A 26,605-nucleotide genomic window follows, 5' to 3' on the forward strand; every position below is an offset into this window, starting at 1 on the left:
AGCTCAAAGATAGCACATGGTTAGCTAGCACAGTTCTGAACAGTTGTACACATATAAAAACTAAATGTTATGGAATAACTCACAAAAAAAAAATGTGCGTATAATATATAATAGTATATAATAATATAATAATATATATATATATATATATATGTAAGCTTACTAATATTTTAAATATTATTGTGGGTTTCAATAGATAAAGGATCTTAGGAAACATCTAAGGTTTGAATACTTAAATGCTTTTTAAATGTGTTTTTTGGTTTTGGGACAGCAGTTTGGACCAATTCTTTAGAATGGCTTATATAGGAAAGTGATTAATATGTTTTACAAAAGTACTTTTGAGACATATGTAACAGATAAAGTCAGCATAACACTGTGTGTAAAGTGTCTCATAAAAAGTACTTTCAAAAATATGAAAAAAAGATGCATATTTTAATGGTCTTAACCCATTTCCAAAGATTCATTCCTGTACTAAAAACTACAGATTTATTTCAAATGCATGAACCTACTTTATAGATCAAAACTGACCTGAATGCAATTTTAAAGGAACACAAATACTTTATTATTTTATAGGAGAGTTTTACTAGTGAGCGTTTTGTTGGAGGGCTCTTGTAAAAAGGAGTCTGCTGACCTGTCTGCTGATATTTAATAGACCTTAATTAATTCCTAGCGTCTTGTAAAACTAAACTATGACCGTTTTTGGTGCAAAATCTCGAACATAAACCTTAAATTTTAAGTGGACCGCAGGGGAAAAATAAAACGAAGCAAGCAGAGTTCACTACATTGCTGCTGTGCTACCTGAATGGGAAACACGATTGGTGATGTGACTGACGGAGCCATCAGCGGAGCGCTCGACCTTCTTCATCACGACTTCACTGCTGTCTGCACCCGCACGGGTTTTCTGAGATCTCCCCTCCCGCTGCTGCCTGAGCTCCTGCAGACGCAGATCTCGCTCCCTCTCTCTCTGGTCTGAGGAAACGGGCGAAATAAACAGCGTCAGGATGAAGGGAAGAGAAATTAGGGTGAAGATGAATTATAGGATGCACTATACATGGGTACTTTTCTAAGTGATCTGAATAGGGTTTGTGTCCAAAAAAAAAAAGTTTTAAAACATTATTTTTGCAACTCTAGTGACACAGAAATCACACACTTCAGACTCTTCAGTTTCACGTTCAAAGCACTAACATCTTGGATTAACAAGTGGGGGTGTGAAATATTTATCATCGTTTTAACGATGGGCCTGCTGACATGTTGTTTTTTCCTGAATATCAGCACGATTGCAAATTGTTTTATTGATTTTACACAACAGTTCAATAAACATAAGGTTAATATTGTGTTATATTTTAAATTATGACCTCCGTTGTTTCGATGCCGGAACAGGGATGTAATAATGTAATAATAAACATAGTGGTCGTCATTTACTCCCGACATCTGAGCCGCTGAAGATGCAGTGGATTACATTTGTTTGTGAAGGGAATGCACCTCCCGATCTACATATATCCGTCTATGTTCACGCAAATCATTCGTGATCCAGCTTCACTTACAGCAGAAGTGAGTATAAGGGTTTATTTTTATGAATCTCTGCAATCACCTTTCCTAATAAGGTGCTAGTTAGCAAGTTTAGTGGCTAAATGCAGCTAAAGTAAACAGGCTCGTCACTCCACAGAGAGAAGAGAGGGGCGGGGCGAGCAGAGCTCATTTACATTTAAAGAAACAATCCATCAAAATGGGTTGATTTCTGCAGAGCTGATTTTGGCAAGTTAAAAAGGGTGTTGTTTTACACGACCACTGAGAATTTTTAACCAAAGTATATTATAGACTTTTCATTAAGACCCTAAAGAATCATATCAACTGATGGAAAATGGGCATCCGATGACCCCTTTAAAATATCATTTTATATTATTTATGCAGTTGTAACTGCAATGTAAATAATTTAGTTGTGTAAATGCATTCATTCTACCTCTGAGTTGCATTAGACAGTGTAAATACATGTAATTGTCATTTTGGTGCAGCTTCTGTGCCACTTCTGCAGTGCAGAAATGGATTTTGTTCATTTTGATTTCATTTGATTGGTAACAGCCACTAAATTTACTGATTAAAAATTTGACATAAAAGATGATGAAATCATCACTGAATATGAAAATCTTGTCCACAGCAGGTCTAAACCAGTCAAGGTGTTAGCACAAACTCTGTAAAATATTGTGTAATTATAAAAACCCCAGAACATATAGAGGTGTAATTTTTAGTCAATATCACACACCCCCACACTAATAGATGAACAAATGTTTGTACATTTTATCAAGCAAACACAAAGCAAGCAGTACCACATGATAACAAAATACATACATTTTCATGCAATATGACCAGATCACACCAATCACACGTGGCACATACAAACCTAAAAAACACTACACACCGTATCTGCAAATACAAACCAAGTCTATAACCAAATGAAGCCTAACTGACCCTTCACCAAAGCTCTGGGCATTAGCAAAGGGTCGGAAGGGCAAAAACACACACAATCCAGAAACCCTACCCATTTCCTCCTGTGTGCATCCAAGCCTAACCTCTGAGAGCAAAGGGAGAGAAATAGCCTTTAACAAAACGGAAGTAAAGAAGACAGACCGTCCAGCACTGACAACTGATACACTTTATATGTTAACGCCCCTCAGTATATAGAGAGAATAAAGAACGAAGAGAGGATGGAGACATGAGTGCTGTACAAGAAAACAAAAGTAAAGATAGTCACCTCGCTTTTTCTTTCGCAGTTCTCTCATTGCAGTCCTGATCAATTTCCTTTCTTCAAAATCCTTGCAATCATCAAGCTGTAAAAACAAACACCAATCAAACCATATTATTAATATTAAAAATAATAATCTTTAAAATAATAAATAACAATAATGATCTTTGAAAAAGAGAACAGGGAAATTACGTGGAATATGATCAGGGAATGTTGTGCACCAAATAAAAAAAACGGTAGCCACTGACATCCATAGTATTTTTTTCAAAGGCTAATGGCAACTGTTTGATTACCAACATTCTTCAAAATATCTTCTTTTGTGCTCAGCAGAAGAAAAAAACTCATACAGGTTTTGAACAATGTGTGGGTGAGCAAATGATGAAGTGTTCATTTTTGAGTGAATGAATAAGCGTCATGTCTCAGTTTGTCAAAACACATCTTTTATGTTCTGATATTTGTATATAACAACAGGAGAACTGCAGTACCATTTTGTCCAGGATCTCCTCGTCCTCAATGTCCTGCAGCTTCTCTGAGGTCAGCTTCTCAGTTTGCACCTCGCTTTTTATGGAGGTCATGGATGAGCCGTTAGGAAGCACAGGGACGTCACGGGGCGCCTCGCTCACAGATTCAGCCACCAGGGAAATAGGCTCCGTCTCCATCTGTGTGTGAGTGGGGGGACAAAAGACAACATGATGCCTGTGTTTGTGATACATTCTAAATGTACACTGTACATAATTTTAATGGTGAAACACTGTCAATTTTACTTTCATATATATGGTGACCAGGGCCAGAAATGAACTTTTCCATTAAGAGGCAATATTTGCTCCCTGGAATTGATTTGTTTCGTTTTGGGCATATCACATTCTGGCTTTACAAACATATTGGTCTATGACATTAGCCAAATCTAACACAAGTTATGCAAAAATTTTATTATAATCACTGAAGCTACAAAATTAATATTTTATTTACAATGTATCTGCACTGTTTTGTTTATGATGGGGAAATTCACTCATCAACAGCTCCAGCGATTTCAGTGCTAACTAATCTAGGCGACTAGATTGGTTATAAGGCTCAACGCTGCACAAAACAGCATGTAAATCTGATGCAGTGTAAACGAATCTAAATGTAATTACGTGAACTGATAGCTTTTATTTATTTTACAATTCATTTTAATCACAACAGGGGCATTTTTGGCCCATTTGCCTTGAATTTATGGGCATTTTTGTTAATTTTGGTGGCATCTGTGCCACAAAGCCATCATTAATTTCCAACCCTGATCCTAAAGTCAAGTACTGTTAAATTGATTGTTTTTTTTGGTGTGAAAAAGAACAAGTCATCTTATAATTTACAGTAAATAAAAGCAAACTGAAATTCCCAGAATTCCCTGTGTGACAGCTCACATTTAATGGTTTTTGCATGTAACCATTTTTACTGTAAGTTTACGTTTAAGTAAGTTTAATCTTTAAACCTTAAAATGCTGCTGCCATATTATTATTTACTTCATTGTAAGCATCTGGCAATACAGCTGCAGGCTTTTTTTTTTTTTTTTTTAACAGTAAATTCCCTGATTTTGTAAGCTTATAATTTAAACCAATATTTCCAAAGAAATGCTGCGGAACAAATTCATTAAAGAAATAAATGGTGCTGCACAGTTATATAGCATAAATAAGATTACTGAATATTTAAAAAGGCCCATCAAAAATACAAAAACTGATATTTTTTACTAACTTTACTGACTTTTTTTACTAACATATAAAAGTCCACTGTCGGAGGAAGAACTTAAGTGTTCCTCAAAGTCTTTCTGATGTTTTTATATTGTATCAGCAGGTACACTCAATTTTTTATTAGAATTTATTTATTGAATGTTATTTCTTATATTTCTCTGATTTTATATTTAATAGTAATTTGCTTTGATACTTATTTTAAACATTTTTTTTTTTACTTTAAAATATACAAAAACCAAATAATTAAGACTATGCATAATATTCAAAAGATGCATCACTGTAAAGTTATCACCACAATTTCATAATGCTGATAGACAGACAGACAGATGCCTGTTATCTTAAACTACGACACTAAAACAGTGATGACATTTCTAACTCTGAACAGCTAATCTCTAAAGCGGGCTATAAAACAATTGACATCAGGATTTAAGAGCAGAGACAATAAAAATAGACGTCTAAAAATAAAACTAGTGATCGAGAGATGGGCAAAAGAGCAGAGAGCGGGAGAAAGCATTACAGCAGAAAGAGGAGATGGAAAAAGGGGCTGGTGGAAGGGAGAGAATGTTTCTGAATCTGATCTATGGCTACAGCTGTGTTTACACAAAAGCCGTGGAAGCTCGCTGACATTTAGGCAGGAATGAGAGAGAGAGCTCAGTGATTTCTGTGAATGTCCCTGAGAGCCTCAGCCCACCGCTCTCATCCATGTCACACTCAGAGCTTCACCCATCTCTGCTTTAATGAAGCGCAGTGGATGTGCGTGTCGGGTCGGATGGTTGGTAATGGACAGCACTTTGAGACAATGGAAAGTCAGGTATCCATGGCATAAAATGCTTGTGACTAAGACTACAGACTAAACAATGCACAACTTTAAATCTATAGCTGATCATTCAATGCAGGGCATGATGCTTACTTTTCCCCTAGCAGCACATTTGTTGAAAAATATAGGAGAGCATTAAAAAAATAATTTAAAAAAACTGCAATGCAATGTGTTTTTTCGTAATAAAGGATACGTTTTTTCGTAAGAAATGTACTGTACATGCAAAGAGTACACTAGAATTGATAATATTTCAGCTTTAAACTTTTTCAGCCGTAACCAAAATACCATAAAACGCACCTAAAATACGTAGCGACTCTTATTTTGAAATTTCTATGCTTTACTATTGTTGGCTGCTCATTCAAAAAGGAAGATAAATTATGCACTCTCTCAGCCATCTAAAGCTTTTTACAACATAAACAACAAAGTAAACATTGTCATAAAACATCAACAGTCAATCATTAGGTATATATACGCAGTATTCACTCATTACGAACCGATCTGAAACCGCAGACCTGAGGAATACAAAACAGTGCTGCGTTTGTACTTTGAAATGTGCAGTGCTCATATTTTTATTCAATGAAAACACAGCCTTTTGACATTTAATAATCCCATTATCCCAATCTCGATTCTTATCTCCGCCCCCAAATTTAAGACCCTTAAAATGATAATTATGATTGTTATAAATATTTATGTTTTTTCAAACACCTGTAGGGAACTGTTTTACTTGCACACATGCTCCTAAAGACATTTTACAGTTTGCACACATCTATTTTTAGTTGCAAAAGCACTGTCAAACCCTGCAATGAAGCAACTGTTACGTCAAATCAGGTAAATGCATTAAGGGTGTTAAATGAATTTAACAGCATTAGACATTTTTAATTAATCTCATAAGTTAACGTGCTAACTTTGGCACCCCTATAAAAAAAAAAAAAAAAAAAAAAAAAAAAAAAAAAAGACAATCACTGGTCTGTAATGCAGAAGTGCTCTTCCTAAAATGACAGTATGACGTCCACTCACAATAATGCAAATCACCGAACACTAAAGACCTGCAAGAGACACAAGCAGACACAGACCAGAATACCCACTGCAAATCTTGTGCCACAACGAGTTACCATCTTTTTACCTCGTACTAATCCCAGCTTAACAAGGCTTTGCTTCACACTAGTAAATTCAGACAGGTTTTAGCCCACTTTTAACCAGCTAAAGCATATTTAAAACAGTGCACAAACATTACTACCGTTTTCAAATCTAGAAATCTAATATTCACTTTAGCACATGCATGCAGCATTAAATTAGCACCAACTTTCCTACTCACTGAACTACTTGTACTATATCGAGAGCGTAACTTGTCCTAAATCAAGAGATCCCTGGAAAATCTGATCTGACTGCATCAAATCTTTTCCTGGAAGCAAAGTCAGACACTAAGACTTTCAATTAAACAGACATAAATGGGCCATATGATTCATTTAGTTTTCAAATGTGCTGTGCTAAGCCATAAAATCTATTCAAAGCATAAGTTAAAATTAATTATTCATACCAAATGGGATCTTTGATGGCAAGTCTGTGTGTCTATTTGTGAAGAAAGAGCTTCAATGAAAGAAAACCTTTAGTATTTTAAAGGCTGGACTCAAACCCCTACATTTAAATAGTTTCCTTGGCAGATTTTCCAGTCCACGTTATTCACCACAAGTGCAGATGACTAATAATAATACATAGTGGAAAATGATGCTTTCAAAACCAAAGCCATCCAAATGATGACAGCAGATTCATGAAGGAAAAACAATTCTTCCATCATTCGTAAGCATAAATATGCAAAATACTACTTGTTTCAACTGGCAAAAGCTTATAAAGTCCATCTGTTTGAGTCACAGTTCAGCTACTTGATGAAATCATTTTCACAAACTGCAATGTTAGATGTTATTGGTGGCCCAGGCTTTGCTATGAGCTTACTTGGGTGTTCAGAGTAGTAAATAAACGTGCCCAAATCAAAAGAGCCACAAGTAGTCTCTAGATATGGACCAGCGCAAGTCTATTTTTTAGCTCACTTTATCACAAAAATGATTCTTCAGCTTAGCAAAACTATTAATGCTCACAATGAAACAAACGTCTAGAAAATTGCATAGTGTAAAGAGTAAAAAAAAAAAAAAAAAAAAATAGCACAAATATCTTACAGCAAAAATGTTTCAACTGGAATAAGTGTCTTAGAGTATCTGATTTTAACAGTACTTAAAGGAGACCAATAAGTCTCAGCTGTCCCCAGAATGTTTCTGTGAAATTTCAGCTCAAAGTACCCCACAGATCATTTGTGACCATGGACTACAAAAACAGTCATAAGGGTCAATTTTTTGGATTTGAGATTTATCGATGTAAATAAACTTTCCATTGATGTATGATTTGTAAGGATAGGACAATATTTGGCCGAGACACAACTATTTGAATATCTGGAATCTGAAGGTGCAAAAAAATCTAATTATTGAGAAAATTGCCTTTAAAGTTGTCCAAATGAAATTCTTAGCAATGCATATTACAAATCAAATGCGAGTCAAAATCTGCTAAGGGGTAACAAAAGAACAACAAAAGAAGTGAACAAACAAGTTTTTCATTCTTATTTACAACAGGGTCCGTATTTTCATGGGTTTAAATAACATGTAAACCCATGAAAATACATATAACAATTTCAACTCAATGAATTTGCGACAGCTGAATGTAACATTTTGTCTGTCGAAAAATGTGCATGATATGCTTGTGCGTTTCCTGGAAAACCCATGCTACTGGATGTTGACTACGTCATCGCTTTCCGAGAAGGAGAAAATAAAGGCCTGATACCAAATACACTTCGCACGTGAGAATTAATTTGTTCGTCACTCACTGAAACTGACAGGTGATCTTATCAGTTGTTTAAAGAATTAAGGCAAGTATCAAACTTTTATTTTCTAATACAAGATGATACATTCTTACATGCTTTGTTACATTTAATTACCACTTAGCAGATTTTGACTCATACATGAAACACATTTGATTCACAATCACCTGCTAATGTACTTCCATTTGTGTAAAGTAGCCTTGTTGACAATTTTGGGTGAGTAAGGGCAAAACCCATTAGATATAGTACATTTAATGGCCTGTAGATGGCGATACAAAATGCTATTATCTTTATATTTTACGCAGCAAAACTACAAAGTAACCAAAATATACAGAAAATAATTACATCTACGCGAATACTTTACACCACTGGAAAATACAATTTTCAGAAACAGAATTTTCTCTCCTTCATAAGCAGAAACACGCAAAATACTACTCGTTTCAATTTGGCAAAAGCCTAAAATATCTCTTTCTGAGTCACAGTTCACCTACTGGATGAAATGTTTTACAAACCACAATGCTAGGTGTTCTTGTTGGCCAAGGTATTGTAATTAGTGGTACACTGCCCCAAATCAAGAGTGCATCCCTTACGTCCCAATGCAAGTCTGTTTTTAGCTCACAAGTGACTCTTTGCCTTAACAAAACTGTTTACATTCTGCTAAATGTGTGGAAAAAGCCACTCTTACACTACCATGCTATTGCTCCGTGAGACACTGCCGGTTGAAGATGGCACGGATGATGTGTGGCAAATGGCAGCAAACGTAGGAGGGTGTAGTACTGGGTCAACTTCACCATCAGACGGACTGCTGTTTGCCGGATCGTCATCTTGCTCTTGCATCAGTTTTGGTTCAGGCAGTCCGAGGGCCTCACAAAGCGCCATTACTTGCCTTGCAAGTTTCTCCTGCTGGATCCTCAAGCTCACGTTCTCCTGCTGTAAGGCGGCGATGGCCTCGACAACAGGCGCAACCTGTGCTGTCGCTTCCTCCAGACGAGCTTCTAAACATTTGCCGAACACCTTCAAATCACAATGCACCTCCTGCACCGCTCGCTGAAGATTGAGTTCCAGCTCATAAAAACGTTCATCCGTTGCTTTTTCGTCTTCTTCGTCCGCAACCGACTGTAACAGAAGGTCTCCGATCACGGCCTCTAGACCAGACTCGGCACAGTCTTGATCCAGATTGTCCTGGAGACTGACTTGGTCGCCTAGATCTGGTGTGGGGTCCAAGCTGACACCAGGCATGGTAGGTGCCAAATAAGCTCTAATAACTGAAGTTTATGAGAACAATCAGAGCAAATCGCCTCGTAATAGTTACAGGCGACACAAAATACACCTATCTTCAACTCCCAGTTGAGACAAATCCCAGCCCTTTATACCTCACTCCAAACCCCCATCAGCTGTCCAATGCGTCAGCCAATGACGAGCCTTGGAATTCTGTCACCATGGCAGCTGGAGGCCCCAGAGCCCCCGCTAACTCAGGTGCCACAGTCATCTATTTATCAACAGTGGCCATTATTCCAGTGGGCAATCGCCCATAAGCCCCCGGCTCTCTTTTTTTAGAGCTCTTGTCCTTCACACCTTTCACTAGCAGAGAACAAAGTCTGCAGAGCAGTGCTGAACAATGCGACCACATGCACATACTGCAAATCCAAGGCACAAATGGTTTATTAGCTTTTTTAAGAACGTCCGAAAGATCTTAAACCCTAGATGTAGAGTAGCATTGCACCAGGTTTTTGTAAGTTCTTACTTAAATTGGAACCCAACCCCACACTAGACATTTAGTAACTACTAGCTAGTTTGTTACTATACTTGATTTGATTACACCATTAGTTCTTACAGCTATCAGTTAATAAGCGCTCAATATAGTAACACATACTCGTGTAATATGACGATTAACCTCAATGGTTTTAAGGACCAATTCTCACTATTAACTATGGCTTTTTCCTTAATAAACTCCTCATCTGCTGCTTATTAATAGTTAGTAAGGTAGTTGTTAAGTTTAGATATGGAGTAAGATTAAGAGATCTAGAATATGGTCATGCAAAATAATGCAATAATATGCATGCAAATAAGCAACTAGTAAATACTAAGAATTGGTGCCTAAAGTGTTACATGTTAAAATGGCTACGATTGATGATTTTTAAAATAAACAGCACACCTTTGTGCGTCGCTCAGTGTTGTGTAAGTCAGGATTGTCCTAAAGAGCTGCTAACAATGTAATTTATTCACATAATGTTCATGTCTACAGACTGTCAGCCTGTCAGGTAAATTTAGAGTTTTTGATGCAATTTAGTCAATCTGCGGTTCCAATTATTACTTGGAGGCTTTTGTAAATATTTGGTTTATGTGTGGAGTTTTGATTCAACTAAGTTTAATGGTGCAAATCAAAAATATTTAGTAGCGCATTAGCAACTTCATGCTCCTTTATGACAAATCTAGGCTAAGTTGTAACTTAATGTTGCACTTTAAACTATGACAAAGGTTTACCTACAGTTATGCTTGCTGAGTTTGCGTACACCTTAATCAAAAGTGACTTGAGTGTATAATTAATTCAAATTACACTTTTATCAGTACACATGTTCACTAGGAATCGAACCCATGGCCCTGGTACTACTAATGATAGTCTTTACCAGTTTGCGCTGAAACTGATGTACTGACAGGTCTTTTTTTGTATTGACATACAACGTCCATTTGAGACTAATGAATTATGGAAAAAAGGTAGGGTGGGGACCTGGTGCTATCATCAAGATTTAAGTGGACTAAATGATTGGAGAAGCCTGGCATACGTCACCTAAGAGAAGTCTGCTGTTTCACAAGAAGATCAAATTGCATTTTGATTAAAAATTACAAGGTCAAAAAACACAGTACAAACTATCACTGGGTCAGCACCCTCTCAAAATGAAATTAGATCACTTTAGGTACTAATATATACCATTTAGGGGTAAATAAGGTTTTGTATCTTAGGTTACTACCCCAAAGACAGCTTTGTATAAGATTTTTGTGTTTAGTGTAGACAGACTAATTTTTGTTGCCTTAACCATTCTTGATGCAATGAAACTTAAACTTAAAATGTAACAATTTAAAATTACCCTTCTGATAAGGAATGCTAGTCAAGTACGCCAAACTAAATCACCTTTAAAAAACAATGCATCTGTATTTAAAAAAAAAAAACAGAACAGGCTTAAAAGTTGAAAAGTGGCCAAAATATTCCACTATATTAGAGAAACCCTCTGCAAGCAATTCATTGAAAGCGCTACTGTCCTGCGACACGTTTCAGATTCTTGGGCATGATTTGACGTAGTGCAGCAGGTGTATCATTAAATAGCATTTAGCTGTCATCAAGAAACTTTGAGTGGCAAAAAAAACCCTCTGAACTTCTTTACCCAGATGACATATCATTCAATAGCATGACTGCGTCAGCATATACGTGAGGCTCAGACGGCTATTCCAAACAGTCCGGTCTCATTCGAGCAACAATGCCTGACCCCTAGACTTACTGACAGCCACGCAACTAAAAATATCCGGCATAGTTCAAAACAGTGCATCTAAATATACCACAGTAAGCTGTCAAAGAGTGGCCGCAAAACAAACCCTGTGAAGAATGTAGGAACGTACAACCAGAAGAAGAAAAACAAGCAGTTCTTTGATGGGAAAAGTTTCAAAATGTCTGTTTGTCTTGGAACATCATCTTATAGTCACCCATGTATGAAATTAAAAAGTTAATTCCTCCTTTTAGGAATGGGCAGTGAAAAGTACAGGTTGGCATTGCGTGGTGGATGTCCAGAAATAGCCCATGACTGTGGTTGGAAGCTCGCTGAATAGCACAGATTACTCTGGACACAAACAGAAAGTATTTAAATACGTATGTTCACTAGCACTGGACATGGCATCAGCGAAGTTGTTCGGTTCTACGAATACGAGGGTGATACACATACTAAGTATGAGTTTAATTATTTAAAGGTTAAAGGTTAACCAGTGCAATAACAATAACAAGGGCTCTGACAAAATCTTCCCTGGTGTTGGTTGAGTGCAGCACTCCCACACTTGCACTTCTTACTCTTGTCATGCTTTGTTCATTCATATACAACAAGGGCAATGTATAGAGAGAATTAAAAGTGTATGCTTCATGAATAAGCCTATGAATATTTGACTAAAGCTTAACAGCTTGTTAGAAATGTGTAATAGCATAACCTCTCATAATTCCTCATTAATTCTTTTCTGATAACTAAAACATAACCTACAATAGTAGAGGTGACTATTGAATTAATCATCTAATGCACATCAATAGATTAATTAAAAAAAAACAATGTATAAGTGTAAATAATTGAATTGTCTTCATAGCTCCATCTCCATGAAACTATAACACTAACAGCCTATTATAGGCACACTTAGTTAAGTAGCCTATTGAAATGTCTCAATTTATGTCATCCTAATCTTGACCTATGTGACACTAAAAAAAAAGTTCAGTTAGTTTTAATTTAGAGTACAGTACAAATGAAGACAAAAAACTATTTCATTTATCTTTGAATCAAATGAGAGTTAAACTCTTTATTTTTAGCAAACATAGGGGTTTACTATTAAAATTAAAACATGGAAGAAATAGCGCACTGTGTAATTATTCTTTTAAACAAAATTGTAGTAATAGTAGCCTATTACATATATTCTAATCTACTGCACCACAGTAATATATTTCTGACAGTTTCTTTTAGACGAAACTTATATTTTGACGGGTTGCCATGAGGACCTTTTAAGTTTTTATAGCCTATTAAACATCATATGATGATAGTTTTAGAGATCTTGTTCATGTATTTATGTCCTCATTTAGTGAGAAGACAGATGCTGAAATCACTGCATGCGTAAATAAATTCGTTCGTCCTTGCCATTCACATACACAGACACGCAGAACATGCAGGATCCATATTTAAACAGTATATTTGTGGCTTAATATTTACAGATACTAGTCCGTGACTCGCCTTAAGTATACTGACCCACTTTTGATTGATTTATCCAAACTTTGACAAACTCTGTGACATTCCACATTATGTCTGGATTCCGCGATTCCGTTTGCGTTTTCCATATCGTGGAAATCATAGATAATATTGAGGTGTTCTGCGTTATCGTTAGTGTACTGTGATCTATTGCAACTTCAGCAATTTCTGCTGCTGCCTTAACTTTAAGCGACAACTGATGCGTGATCACTGAAGCAGCTCCAGTAAGCAAGCACTTTCGGTGTGAAAGAGTGCAAAGAGTGCCTTCAGCCTTCCATGTTGATTGGTCAGACTTGTGACTCCCAACAAATCAGAAGGGCGGTGGGTGGAGAGACTGCTCTCGGCCACAGAGTGGTGAGCTCCGACAGGCTGCATCAGAGCCAAATAGCGCGTTTCAGAATGAAACCATTCTATCGGCAAATGGGTTTTGAAAATGACCAATACCGATTATCATAAAAATGCTTAATATCGGCACCCATAATCAGCCAGGCCGATAATCGGTCGACCCCCTAGTGCAATGTGTATGACAATGACTTTAAGATGCTTGTTATTTGGTCATCAGACTTTCAAAGTTTCAGTGGGCTATTTATAGCATGTTAACTAAACCAAACAAAACTAGCAGTATTGTTGAGAAGTTCAATTCATATTTGCAAAAACTGCCAAGTTAGCAAGTTCTTGTGCGGACACAGACAGATATTTCGTGATTATAAATGATTGTGAGAGTAACAATGTGTATCAATACATTGAATCTGTGCATTGAATCTTAAAGTGACAGCAGCCTAATATACTGTCATTAATGTTAATAAAACGAAAGTAAATGAGAAAATGACTGCGCTTGACTGAATAACTTTTGCCATCTATACTGAATTCATACAGTGAAGACTATGCAGTGTTTTTAACAATCACCTTATTCAATATCTGTAGTATTTCTTATTTCTGACAGATGTAGACAAAATTAAATACTATTTATATTTGTTTTTGCTGTGAAATAAAAACTAAAAAAAAAAAAACTGTGAACTAAAGAACAGCATTTATTTAAAATAGAATTTTTTTGTAACATTGTCTTTACCGTCACTTTTAATCAATTTCAGTAAAAAACAAACAAACAAACAAAACTTACTGACACTAAACGTTTGAATAATATTGTATTTCATATACATCTAATTACGTTGGTGCACATAAATAAATGGTTTAATATTCTTCTTTGTGCTCGTTTAGTAAAAAAAAAAAACAAAAAAAAAACTGAAACAAAGCATTCCATGATTTTTTCCTGTATTCTGCTGCTACATTAAAAATGGCATCCATTTTTAACCCAGAACAACGCTATACATAAATGTTGAGATATCAGCTTATTTCTATCAAAAGCTTGAAAATATTGACATTGATATTTCAATAATACTGACATAAATTAGGTAATTACCTAATTTATTACCAAGCTAAAAACACACAGAAAGAATCTCAGATAAAATACAAACTACTGTATACAAACTGCTGAAATAACACAGCAACCAGCTATTCCAGGTACATTCATCTTGAAAGGCCTAATAAAAATGTAAAGAATATTGTAAAAATCATTTTCATTAGGACATCTCTCTCTTACACTGTGTCCTCAACAGGGATGACCCAAAGACAACAGCTATAAAAACTAATTTTGGTCGTTTGATTTCTGTTTCTGTCATGTTTGCGTTGCATTTCCTATACCGTAAAAAAGTCATAGGTTCACATGTTGACCTTGAGCACCTTCAGTTTTTGCTTTCACGCTGGAAACTTGAGTCATTTGTGGTCGTGACGGCTGTATATTACTTCCCATACCACTCCTTGTGGTTTTCTCATCAAGTCTCTCCTAAGCCTGCTTCTAATTACTGTCCCATCAGTGCTAAATAGTTTGACCTACATCGAGTACAATCTGTACTTCAAATCACCATCCAGGAAATGACTTAAAGGAACAAAGAAGCAAAGGGCAAACAATGTGCATTTAACGACCACACCAACGCATCCATTACGATCAGCTGTTAACACTGCTAAATATTTGTCTGTCGCACTAGTCACTGTATATGTAATAAACGTCAACCTCCACAGAATGTGCATTAACTCCAGCGGTTCACATTTGCTAGCACACAACACAGCGCAACACTATCTAATCCTACTCATTTTACCTGTCTCAGATCGCTGTATACAAGTTTGTCTTCAAATCATGACTCCTGCTGTGTGCGTTCTCTCTCAAGGCTTTCTCTTTCTTCTCTCGCTCTCACACAGAGATATTAATCCCTCATTTGTGCGAAATAGCCCTGTGAAGCTTCAGTACTTATCCTTTAACCAGATTACCATACTGCCCCACATAAGTTACAGACGGGACGGGAATCACCAGCAAAAGACACGTCTACCCACCTACCCGTTTTTGTTTTGCTATAGTGTAAATATCTTAGCTCATTTACCTACACAGAAAACAAATGTTTAATTGTACTGAAGACACACTTGTAGCATACTTCAAATCTTAAAGTTTAAGTAAAAACGAAAACTTAAAAACAACTGTACTGCAGATAATAATATGAATGAAACAAAAGGCCACTTAAATGTACTTAAAGAGGCACTTTCATGACTGTTTCTTAACACACTTTAGTAGACTTTTATAAAGTGCACTTTGTAATAATGTCAGTTATTAAAGTTTTAAATACATTATAAATCATTTTTTTTAACTGTAGTGTGTTTTTCAATATTACATTTAAAGTTGATATATTTTAAAATGTACTAAATCACAGGTTTATCATTATAAATGTGTAGTTGCAAATATATTTAAATACATGACATACAAGTTTTCAATATAAATGAATTAAAGTATATTTCAGTTTACCATAAATGCTTGTCAGTTGTCAGGATTGTGTTCTGTTTTGTCTTGTCTATTCTGTTTTCCTTGTGTTTTTCCCCTGTGTTCCAGTGTATTTTGGTATGTTCCTTGTCTCCCCCTTTAGTTCTGTCTCCATTTGGTTTAGTCTTGCCCATATTTGTACTTCCCCTTATTATCTCGTTTGTGACCACTCCCTTGTCTCTGTGTATTTAAGGTCTGTTTGTTCCACACGGTCGGGTCGGTGATTAGATTGTCTTCAGTTTGTTTTGCTCGTCGTTGGTTGCTGGTTCCCGTTGTTTCCCTGAGTCTGTTCCTTTGGATTGTTTATTAAAAGTGCATTGTTTGGATCTCCGCTCTCCTGCGTATCTGTTCCCGCACACGACGTCAAGCGTGACAGAATCACCGACCCGAACAACAACATGGACGCCGAGAGGAGGATTATGAGCATTCGGCGGGGGATGAGGCCGGTGGAACGTTATGTGGAGGAATTCTTGGATGTTTGTCATCTGGTGAGTTGGAGCGATGCCATGGTTAATACGTGTTTTCTAATGGGGCTATATGATTCCCAGTTGCTCAGTTCCATACCCTATGAGGATCGCTATAAACCGGTTGCTGAATTTATCAACCAGGTCCTCACCCTCTGTCATTCCGATTTTTACGTGGATGTGAAAGATTCCGATCTTTCCCCCATTAGAGAACACGTTGCCGCTCCAGCCCACCATCAACCGGCTTCCTCCACATACCGTGTCAATGGCTCGAACCGCCAGCCCAGTCCCAAATCCCCAGTCATCCTCCAGAGCTCCACTGTGGTCCTCAGCCCGATGCAGCCGGCTTCCTCTCCGCGCTCAAGCCCGCCGGCTTCTCTCCGCGCTCAAGCCCGCCGGCTTCCTCCCGCCGGCTTCCTCTCCGCGCTCAAGCCCGCCGGCTTCCTCTCCGCGCTCAAGCCCGCCGGCTTCCTCTCCGCGCTCAAGCCCCCGGGCTTCCTCTCCGCCAGAGTCAAGCCCGCCGCCACCAGGCCCACGCCAGAGTCTGTGAGTCGCAAGATGGCTGCCGCCACGCCAGAGTCTGCACGCAAGATGGCTGCCGCCACGCCAGAGTCTCCGGCCAAGATGGCCGCCAAGCCTGAGTCTCCGGCCAAGAGGGCCGCCAAGCCTGCGCTCCCGGCCAGGATGGCCGCCAAGCCTGAGCCCCCGGCCAAGATGGCCGCCAAGCCTGAGCCCCCGGCCAAGATGGCCGCCAAGCCTGAGCCCCCGGCCAAGATGGCCGCCAAGCCTGAGCCCCCGGCCAAGATGGCCGCCAAGCCTGAGCCCCCGGCCAAGATGGCTGCCGCACCCGAGCTCACGGACCCGCCAGAGCGCCCTCAAGCGACCGCTCGTACAGAGCCTGCTCATCCAGTGTCTCCGCTGGAGACGCCCAGCCCTCCAGAGTCTCCGTTGGGGTCGCCCAGCCGCCCAGAGCCCGCTCCTCAGAGCCGTCCAGAGCCCGCTCCTCAAGAGCGCCCAGAGCCCAGAGCGCCGTCCAGCCCGCTCCTCAAGAGCGCCGTCCAGAGCCCGCTCCTCAAGAGCGCCGTCCAGAGCCCCGCTCCTCAAGAGCGCCGTCCAGAGCCCGCTCCTCAAGAGCGCCGTCCAGAGCCCGCTCCTCAAGAGCGCCGTCCAGAGCCCGCTCCTCAAGAGCGCCGTCCAGAGCCCACGTCTCCTTCGGCACTTCCTGAGTCTAACCAAGTCACAGCTGTTCCCCACGAGCCAAGCCAAGACACCGCTCCACTTCCTGAGTCAAGTCACGCCACAGCGGGTCTTCATGAGCCTAATACAGAGATCCTGCCATCCGCAGTTGCTCTTCCCCTAATGGCGGTGGCTATTTGGTGTGTGTGGGCGGCACACTGTGCTCCCGAGGTCACGTCGGCTCACAAGTTCGCCACTGAGAGCCCGTCTGGGCCCAAGGCCCCCCCGCCAGAGAAGCCGCGCCCATGCCCCCAGAGGTGTCAGCCACGGCTGTAGATCCTCCAAGGGAGGCGGCGTCCCTCAACAACCTTTCTGCTTCTCCCCCTATTCAGTCTTCCTCCTCTATCACTGCTTTCCCAGGTCCCAGGCCAGAACGCGGTTTCCTGCTCCGCTCCAGCTCCCGCCTGGTCTCAGGCCTGCTCCAGAGTTCCTCTGTCTGGTCTCAAGTCTGCTCCAGAGTCTGCGCGCCCTCCAGAGTCTGCGCGCCCTCCAGAGTCTGCGCGCCCTCCAGAGTCTGCGCGCCCTCCAGAGTCTGCGCGCCCTCCTGAGTCTGCGCGCCTCCTCCTGAGTCTGCGCGCCCTCCTGAGTCTGCGCGCCCTCCTGAGTCTGCGCGCCCTCCTGAGTCTGCGCGCCCTCCTGAGTCTGCGCGCCCTCCTGAGTCTGCGCGCCTCCTGAGTCTGCGCGCCCTCCTGAGTCTGCGCGAGTCCGCGCCCTCCTGAGTCTGCGCGCCCTCCTCCTGAGTCTGCGCGCCCTCCTGAGTCTGCGCGCCCTCCTGAGTCTGCGCGAGTCTGCGCGCCCTCCTGAGTCGCGCGCCCTCCTCTGCGCGCCCTCCTGAGTCTGCGCCCCTCCTGCTGCGCGCCCTCCTGAGTCGGCGCCCTCCTCCGCGCCCTCCTGAGCGCGCGCCTCCTGCGCGCCCTCCTGAGTCGGCTCCTCCGCGCCCCTCCGTCAGCGCGCCCTCCTGCGCGCCCTCCTGAGTCGGCTCCTCCGTCTGCGCGCAGCGCGCCCTCCTGCGCGCCCCCTCCTGAGTCGGCTCCTCCTGAGTCAGCGCGCGCCTCCTGCGCGCCCTCCTGAGTCGACTCCTCCGCCCTCCTGAGCGCGCCTGCGCGCCCTCCTGAGTCGGCTCCCTCCTGCGTCCTGCGCGCCTCCTGAGTCCGCGCCCTCCTGCGCCCTCCTGAGTCGGCTCCCTGAGTCCTCCTCCGTCAGCGCGCCTTCCTGAGTCGGCTCCTCCTTCAGCGCGCCCTCCTGCACGCCCTCCTGAGCCAGCACCTCATCCAGCGCTCCCATCCATTAATTCCCCCAAGAAAATTTTGGGGGGCTACTCCCCTGTTCAGCCATGGCCTCCTGAACTGTTTACCCGGCCATGGCTTCCCGAACCTCCGGACCCGCCATGGCCACAAGGACTGTGTGCTCGGCCATGGCTCTCTGAATCCCCAGACCCGCCATGGCCAAATGAACTGTGTGCTCGGCCATGGCTCCCGGAACTCCCAGACCCGGGCCATGGCCGCCTGGACTATACCCTTGGCCATGGCTCCCTGAACTCCCAGACCCGCCATGGTCCCTGGACCCACCCTGGAGGCACCACCCTGCTTCCCCGTGTCCGCCTGGCACAGCCTCCAGGGCGCCCACCCTCCCACCCATTTGTGTATAGTTACGGCGCGAGTCGCGCCTTAGGGGAGGGGGGGGTAATGTCAGGATTGTGTTCTGTTTTGTCTTGTCTATTCTGTTTTCCTTGTGTTTTTCCCCTGTGTTCCAGTGTATTTTGGTATGTTCCTTGTCTCCCCCTTTAGTTCTGTCTCCATTTGGTTTAGTCTTGCCCATATTTGTACTTCCCCTTATTATCTCGTTTGTGACCACTCCCTTGTCTCTGTGTATTTAAGGTCTGTTTGTTCCACACGGTCGGGTCGGTGATTAGATTGTCTTCAGTTTGTTTTGCTCGTCGTTGGTTGCTGGTTCCCGTTGTTTCCCTGAGTCTGTTCCTTTGGATTGTTTATTAAAAGTGCATTGTTTGGATCTCCGCTCTCCTGCGTATCTGTTCCCGCACACGACGTCAAGCGTGACATCAGTACAATCAGCAGTACACTTTAATTATATTTCAAAGAGAACAGAATTATGAAATTACATATAAAGATGTGCTTAAGTGTAGAATTTAAGCACCTAATTGCAATTAACATGCAATTAAGTGTCTGAAAGCATTACATTCAGTTCAGATTCAGTATATTCCTTCAAAGTACTTGTTGTTATACTGCAGCCTTTTGCTGAAATGCTTATAAATGTTTTTTTTTTTTTTTTTTATATCAGTCTACACTTCATACCTCATTATGAGAATGATAAAAACAGATCTGTGATAAATTAGCAAATCTATTAAAACATGAAAAAGGAACGATCACACTGACATAAGCGTTCACAGCTCTTCTGAAGACATTTGAAATTTAACTGAACCTCATTACTCTGGATCATCTTTTTTTTTTTTTTAAGATTTATTGATGGGCTTTTTATGCGTTTATTTGGACAGGACAGTACAGAGTAGACAGGAAAGAATTGGTTGGAGTGGGATCGGCAAAGAACCATGAGACGGGATTCAAACTAACGTCGGCGCGAGGGCAGTTGCGCCGTATGTTGGTGCACTAACCACGAGGCTATTGGCGCCAACTCTCTGCCAATCAAACATTTCTAATAAGACCTGAATATGGCTGTAAAATCATGGTCCACATCCAACCTGAGAGAGCTTGAGAGGATGGGCAGAAAAGAGAGGCAGACTGTTCCTAAATCCAGAGTCCAAAGCTTGTTGCATCAACCCCAAAAACACTTGAGGCTGTAATCGCCACTAAGGACGCTTCAACTAAGTACTACTGAGATATGCAAAGTGATACTTCAGTTTTTTTTTTGTTTTGTTTTGTTTTTTTTAAAGTTATCATAAATCTGTTTTTTGCTGTTATTACAGGGTATAGAGCGTAGACTGATGTGGAAAACATGATTTAAATCTTTTTTGCAAAAAGCTGCAATATAGTGTGTGAAAAAAAGGTGTGAAAAAAAAATAATAATAAAAATAAATAAATAAATAAATTAAGGACCTGAATACCTTCTGAATTCAATTTGTATTATTTTCATAAGCACTCATTTGCAAAAATGCTTAAGTGTACTTTTTCCACAAGGACTGTTATCCTGAATTCTTTACAGCTTTGCAGATGTCCTTTAAGTGTTTATTATGCTGTGCTGGAGACAGGATGACTGAGACACACACACACTTACACACTCTCTGTCTCTCTCTCTCACACACACACAGAGCAAATTCCAACCGCAGTTAAATGTGTGACTATATCAGAGTTACAACCAAAACTACAATGATATCAATCAAACATTTTGACATTTCACAGCTGAGCAAGTTTAATTTGCTCAGTGTCTGTGTTTTTTGACCAAAGAGACGTATTACATTAGACAATTTTAAGCAAACCACTGTTGACAGAGGCACTGTGTTTTGTTCACGCTCATAAAAGCTGCTCTTTTTAAAAAGTGTGCTTTCTGTCAGTGTTGCCATGTCTGCTTTTTATAAGCCTGGTTTTTCCTAAAGACGTTTATTTATGGGCAGTCATGTTATTTTACGCTTATTTAAAGAACTCAGTCCCGTATTAGGACTTATTTTGGTGAGGCAAGTCTATTGTTTTGGCTTTGTTTTTCTACACAGATCTGACAACACTGCCCTCTCTGGACACTAACGTATGAGATGCCAGAGACCACAGAGCTGATGGGAAAAACTATGGTTAAAAAAAAAAAAAAAGAGACCTGTGAATGAGTGAAAACACATACACTACCGTTCAACAGTTTAGATTCAGTACGTTTTTTCTTTTATAAAAATTAATACTTTTATTTTGCAAGGCTGCATTAGGCCATATTCACACTTAATATGTTTTCGTTTGAAAACTTTTTTTTTTTTTTTTCGTTTTGGCCTTCTGTCCACACTCTTCAAAATGGATAAATTTTAAAATGCAGTTTTTGTGCTGAAGTGTGGACTGTGAAAACGGAGGCCTTTGAAGACGGCGACGCACATTTAGTCATGTGACACATATTGTACCAACAGATATTTATATTTACACCCGTATTGTGCCTGTTATATGCTATTTACTTTCACACTATTGCTACAGACGTACAGGTGTTACTTTGTACTCTATATATCACAGTCCTGCAAAGATGATAGAAAATGTACTTCCAATTGCTGTTTGCTGCAAAACATGAGGGAAGTTTTAGATCAGACATACTATCGTGAGAAAGTGCAACCTGGACGCACAATACGCATCAGCGAATGATGAGATATTTTCCTAAATAAAATGATCCTGCCAGAAGAACTGCATGAAAACATATCATGTCTGTTCTGCTGTTTTTGAGGCTTTACGCATGCACAGTAAACAAATGCAACATTTTCTGACATTTCAGTGTGAATGAGAAACTTTTGGAAAAAAATTTGAAAACGCTAGTGTGGATGGAGAACGTTTTAAAACGAAAATGCAGTTTTCAGATGTATCCGGATTAATGTAGATGTAGCCTTAAATAGATAAAAAGTGACAGTCAAGACTTTTTTAATGTTACAAAAGATTTCAAATAAACACTGTTCTTTTAAACAACGTTCCTACACCTTGGTTAACTTCAAATTCAAGGATGTTTCAAGGACTTTCCAGGTCCAATACCCTCAAATTCAAGGGCTTAATGTGGGGACACATTTCAAGTTAGAGCAAGGTTACATAGTGTTACCTTGTAAGATACATTGTTGCAGTTTTCATGTGTCGAACACAACTATGCAAAAACGCTTCTTTTTTTGTGTTTGGCCATACGACAGAGATCTGATATTCTATTTGTCCTGTTTCTGTTTTGCATAAAATTGAAATGATCTGATATTAACTTTTGCATGGATTTTATTGAAAAGAGCTTAGGATCATGTAACGTTAAGTAAACGTAAATGTGCGAAACTAACAAAAATCAAGCAGGCTAGTATGCATAGGCCACTAATTGTTGGCGAAATAACACATTAGCGGACCAGAGGGAATAATATGGATTTTTTCCAGGAAAAAAAAATAAATCAAGCACTTTCAAGGACCTGTATCTATGTTTATTTTCAAAAACTTTCCAGGGCCTTGACTTTTTTTTTTTAGATTCACAAACTTTCAAGGATTTCAAGACCCATGGGAAACCTCTTTAAACTTTCTATTCATGAAAGAATCTTGAAAACACTGATAATAAAAAAATGTTTCTTGTTAGAATGATTTCTGAAGGATCATGTGACACTGAAAACTGAAGTAATGATGCTGAAAAATCAGCTTTGCATCACAGGAATAAACTACATTTTAAAACATATTCACACAGAAAACAGTTATTTTAAATTGTATGATTTTTAAAGTATGAACGTGAGCATTTTTAGGATTTTTCTGCTGCTAGTTTTGATGCCTAACTAAATATATCTGTAACACAAAACATGAGCAGTAACATGCAGTTTTGATTGTGTGCTGACTTTAATCTGTCAGAGTGTGTATGACATTCACGGGTCACTGTAAGGTTTCCTTCCCATGAACAGAGGAAATGACGTCTTTGGTGCTTGAGACACTTCCTTTCTGAAGCTTTTGTGAATTGTTTACACTTGTCAACTGTTCCAGTAGTGAGTGACGAGACCATTCAAAAGACTCAAAGTTTACGCTGAGACTGTGCTGTTCACTGCACCTCATTTAATGTGCAAATATGACATTTATGTGAAGGCCTTAAAGGCACAGCAGCAAAAAAGGATCTGTTTAATTATAAGAGTCAAAGACAGGATGGAAACTTGTTACGAAACACTACAATTATTACTGACACTGATATATATTGATTCGATAAGAGTGTTTAAACAGTCTGCTTGTGTTAAATACCTTGACAGACGGTGAAGTCGAGAGACTTGAGGTGGTCACTTTGAACGGTGTCGCTCTCAAACCAAGCGTCAGTTCTGAGAAAACACAGGAAAACAGAAAATGAGAACAGTTAAGACAGTTACAAGATTTAGATGACACTGTGCTTCTAAAGAACGTCTAATGACGGTGTATGTTTGAAAACATCATGCCACCTCAAGAAATATTTACACAGCGCTGTTTAGATGTTAAATTGAGCTTCGGTCGGAGTGGATGGAGGGTGAAGTGGAGTCTTTAGTCTGTTATGTAACCTGTCATTATGGCACCACATTGGCATCATAAATTAGCACGGTCACATTACTGTGAATGTAAACACTGCTCCGCTAGCTGCATTAGCACATATTGTCCAGGCTTATTATAGTTCACTAAAACCATGAAATAGAAATATTTTTGTTGCTTGAAATAAACTAAATGTAATAATAAACTGAAAAAAGCATAAATGATTTCTGAAGAATCATGTGACACTGAAGACTGAAGTAATGATGCTGAAAATTCAGCTGAAATAAATTACAATTACACAAATTTACATAGAACACAATTCTTTTAAATTGTAATAGGATTTCACAAGATTACAGTTTTTACTGTATTTATGTTTAAAGGTGAAGTCCACTTCCATAACAAAGATTCACATATAATGTACTCACCCCCTTGTCATCCAAGATGTTCACGTCTTTCTTTCTTCAGTCGTAAAGAAATTATGTTTTTTTGAGGAAAACATTTCTGCATGTTTTTCCATATAATGGACTGATATGGTGCCCCGACTTTGAACTTCCAAAATGCAGTTTAAATGCGGCTTCAAATGATCCCAAATGCTGTTGTAAATGATCCCAGCCGAGGAAGAAGGGTACTAAATACTAAAACCAAAATGCAATTTATAAGAATATTTAAAAAAATGACAGACAAAACTACTAAAAATAAAATTTCAATATAAATGATGTTTATTTGCAAAAACAGATAACTGAGTTTTTTTTTATTCTAGCGAAACGATCGGTTATTTTCATTCAAAAATGCAATTTAAATACTTTTTTAATCTCAAACGCTCGTCTTGCCTTTCTCTGCCTGAATTCTGTGTATTCAAGACAGTTAGGGTATGTCGAAAAACTCCAATCGTATTTTCTCCCTCAACTTCAAAAATCATTTCAAAATCATCCTACATCGCTGCAGAAGTACCGACACAGTCTTTGCAAAGTGAACATGCAAAGAAGATCAAACACCCTTAACAAAAAAGGTAAAACAGCAATATAGGATGATTTCTAAGTTGAGGGAGAACATGAGATGGGAGTTTTTCCACATACACTAACTGACATGAACGAAACAAAAACAGTCCAGGCAGAGCAAGGCAAGATGAGCGTTTGACATTAAAAAGTATATAAATTGTATTATTTTTATTAAAATAACTGATCGTTAGGCTAGATACGACCCTTGTGATCGTTTGAAGCTGCGTTTAAACTGCATTTTGGAAGTTCAAAATTGTTGCACCATATCAGTCCATTATATGGAGAAAAATGCTGAAATGTTTTCCTCAAAAAACACAATTTCTTTAAGACTGAAGAAAGAAAGACATGAACATCTTGGAAGACAAGGGGGTGAGTGAATTATATGTGAATCTTTGTTTTGGAAGCGGACTTCTCCTTTAAGTAAATGCAGCCTTGGTGACCGTAAAGAGGCTTCTTTCGAAAACGTGTTCTAGCGTACAGAAGTGTCCAAGAGATCTGGTTTGTTTAAAGATATAAAACCGTCAATAAATTCCCAAAATAAAAACCTCTTTAGTCAAGAACACTGCTGACGAAATCAAAGAGGGAACGTGGCTCTTAAATAAAGCAGCCTGCTCTGTTTACGCAATCTTCCATCGCCTCGCGAGCGATTACACAATACGGCGGGTCCTTATGTGGCTCAGCGAGACGGTAAACACTCGTTCGCCTCAGGTCTATAGCATTAAATATCCCGAGGCTTTCAAGTGCATTTCCACTGCCTGCGAGACCTTTCAGAGGCAAGGATGAGCAAAGCACTTCCAAAAAAGGAAGATCTGACAGAGCTGTGGCACTATGACAAATACGGTCTGTTGATGATACTGAGAAGAGACAGACAGAGAGCGATATGATAAAACGAGGAGAACGGCGATTGTGTTTATGCATCAGGTAGGTAAAAGAGAGTCAACTAGCATGTGAATTATGATTATGTGACAGGGGTCCTTAGACACACATGCCAGTTAACCAACATATTATTTTATGCATATCACTGTGACGCTATATATGGCATGTGTATGTACAGTACTGTATATATAGATACACTGAAACAGTATATAAGATGAGCTGACGGAAATTCAACTAAAAATGGTCTCACTATAACAGTATTTTTTAATGCATGAATCGTGGCTTGTAATGCACCTTATGCATTGTATGATATTGATAATACTGAAGTATAATGCATTAAAATACATGAAAATTTAAGACGCAACCAGGAATTGGCATATATAATGCATTTTAACTTTTGTCAGTTATGAAAATTTACTGCACAATGCATTATGTTATGTAAATTAAATACTTAAAAATCAAACGTACTTTATCTCATTAGTATGTTTCACTATTATTTACAGACTTGGGGGAAGCAAAACATATATGAAATGAATGCTATTCCTAACAAATCTGATAACAGCTTCGATTTAAGCAACATATGTTAATAAATACTGGTTGCATGATCAGTGCATAAACAGATGTGCTTCAATCCATGTTAAAACAGACAAAAGTACAGTACATAAATTGGGAAATGGACACAAAACATCCAAATGTTTAAAAGTCGAAATCGTGCACTGCTGCAGAAATTGACAAGCAGCAGATTTAGAATAAACCATTCTATGCAGTCCTTAAAAAAGGTCAAATCTTAACAAAGACACTTCAGAAAAAAGGCACAAAAACAAGTCTGAAGAAGCTACAGATTTGCGAACACAACTGGAACTTGGGAAAACATTTTGCTCAGTCTGGAACTA

General features: G+C 39.5%; 1 protein-coding gene across 7 annotated transcripts in view; it reads right to left on the reverse strand.

Annotated features, from left to right (window-relative positions):
* smtnb (smoothelin b) overlaps positions 1-26,605 on the reverse strand; it is an 81,309-nt gene that overhangs the window by 13,773 nt on the left and 40,931 nt on the right. For 5 of the 7 annotated variants that reach the window (XR_007827733.1, XM_051109395.1, XM_051109398.1 and 2 more), the window contains 5 exons: positions 23,584-23,657; positions 3,226-3,399; positions 2,750-2,825; positions 2,537-2,569; positions 799-969 (listed from right to left, as the gene is read on the reverse strand). Coding sequence is in view for 6 of the 7 variants with exons in the window: in XM_051109395.1 (XP_050965352.1) it covers positions 799-969; positions 2,537-2,569; positions 2,750-2,825; positions 3,226-3,399; positions 23,584-23,657 (528 nt within the window). In the remaining variant the exon portion in view is untranslated. The remainder of the gene's footprint in view (positions 1-798; positions 970-2,536; positions 2,570-2,749; positions 2,826-3,225; positions 3,400-23,583; positions 23,658-26,605) is intronic. The other 2 variants (XM_051109397.1, XM_051109400.1) reach the window with 1 other exon arrangement.

This window comes from Labeo rohita, chromosome 5, assembly GCF_022985175.1.
Source record: "Labeo rohita strain BAU-BD-2019 chromosome 5, IGBB_LRoh.1.0, whole genome shotgun sequence".
NCBI classification, from domain to species: Eukaryota; Metazoa; Chordata; class Actinopteri; order Cypriniformes; family Cyprinidae; genus Labeo; species Labeo rohita.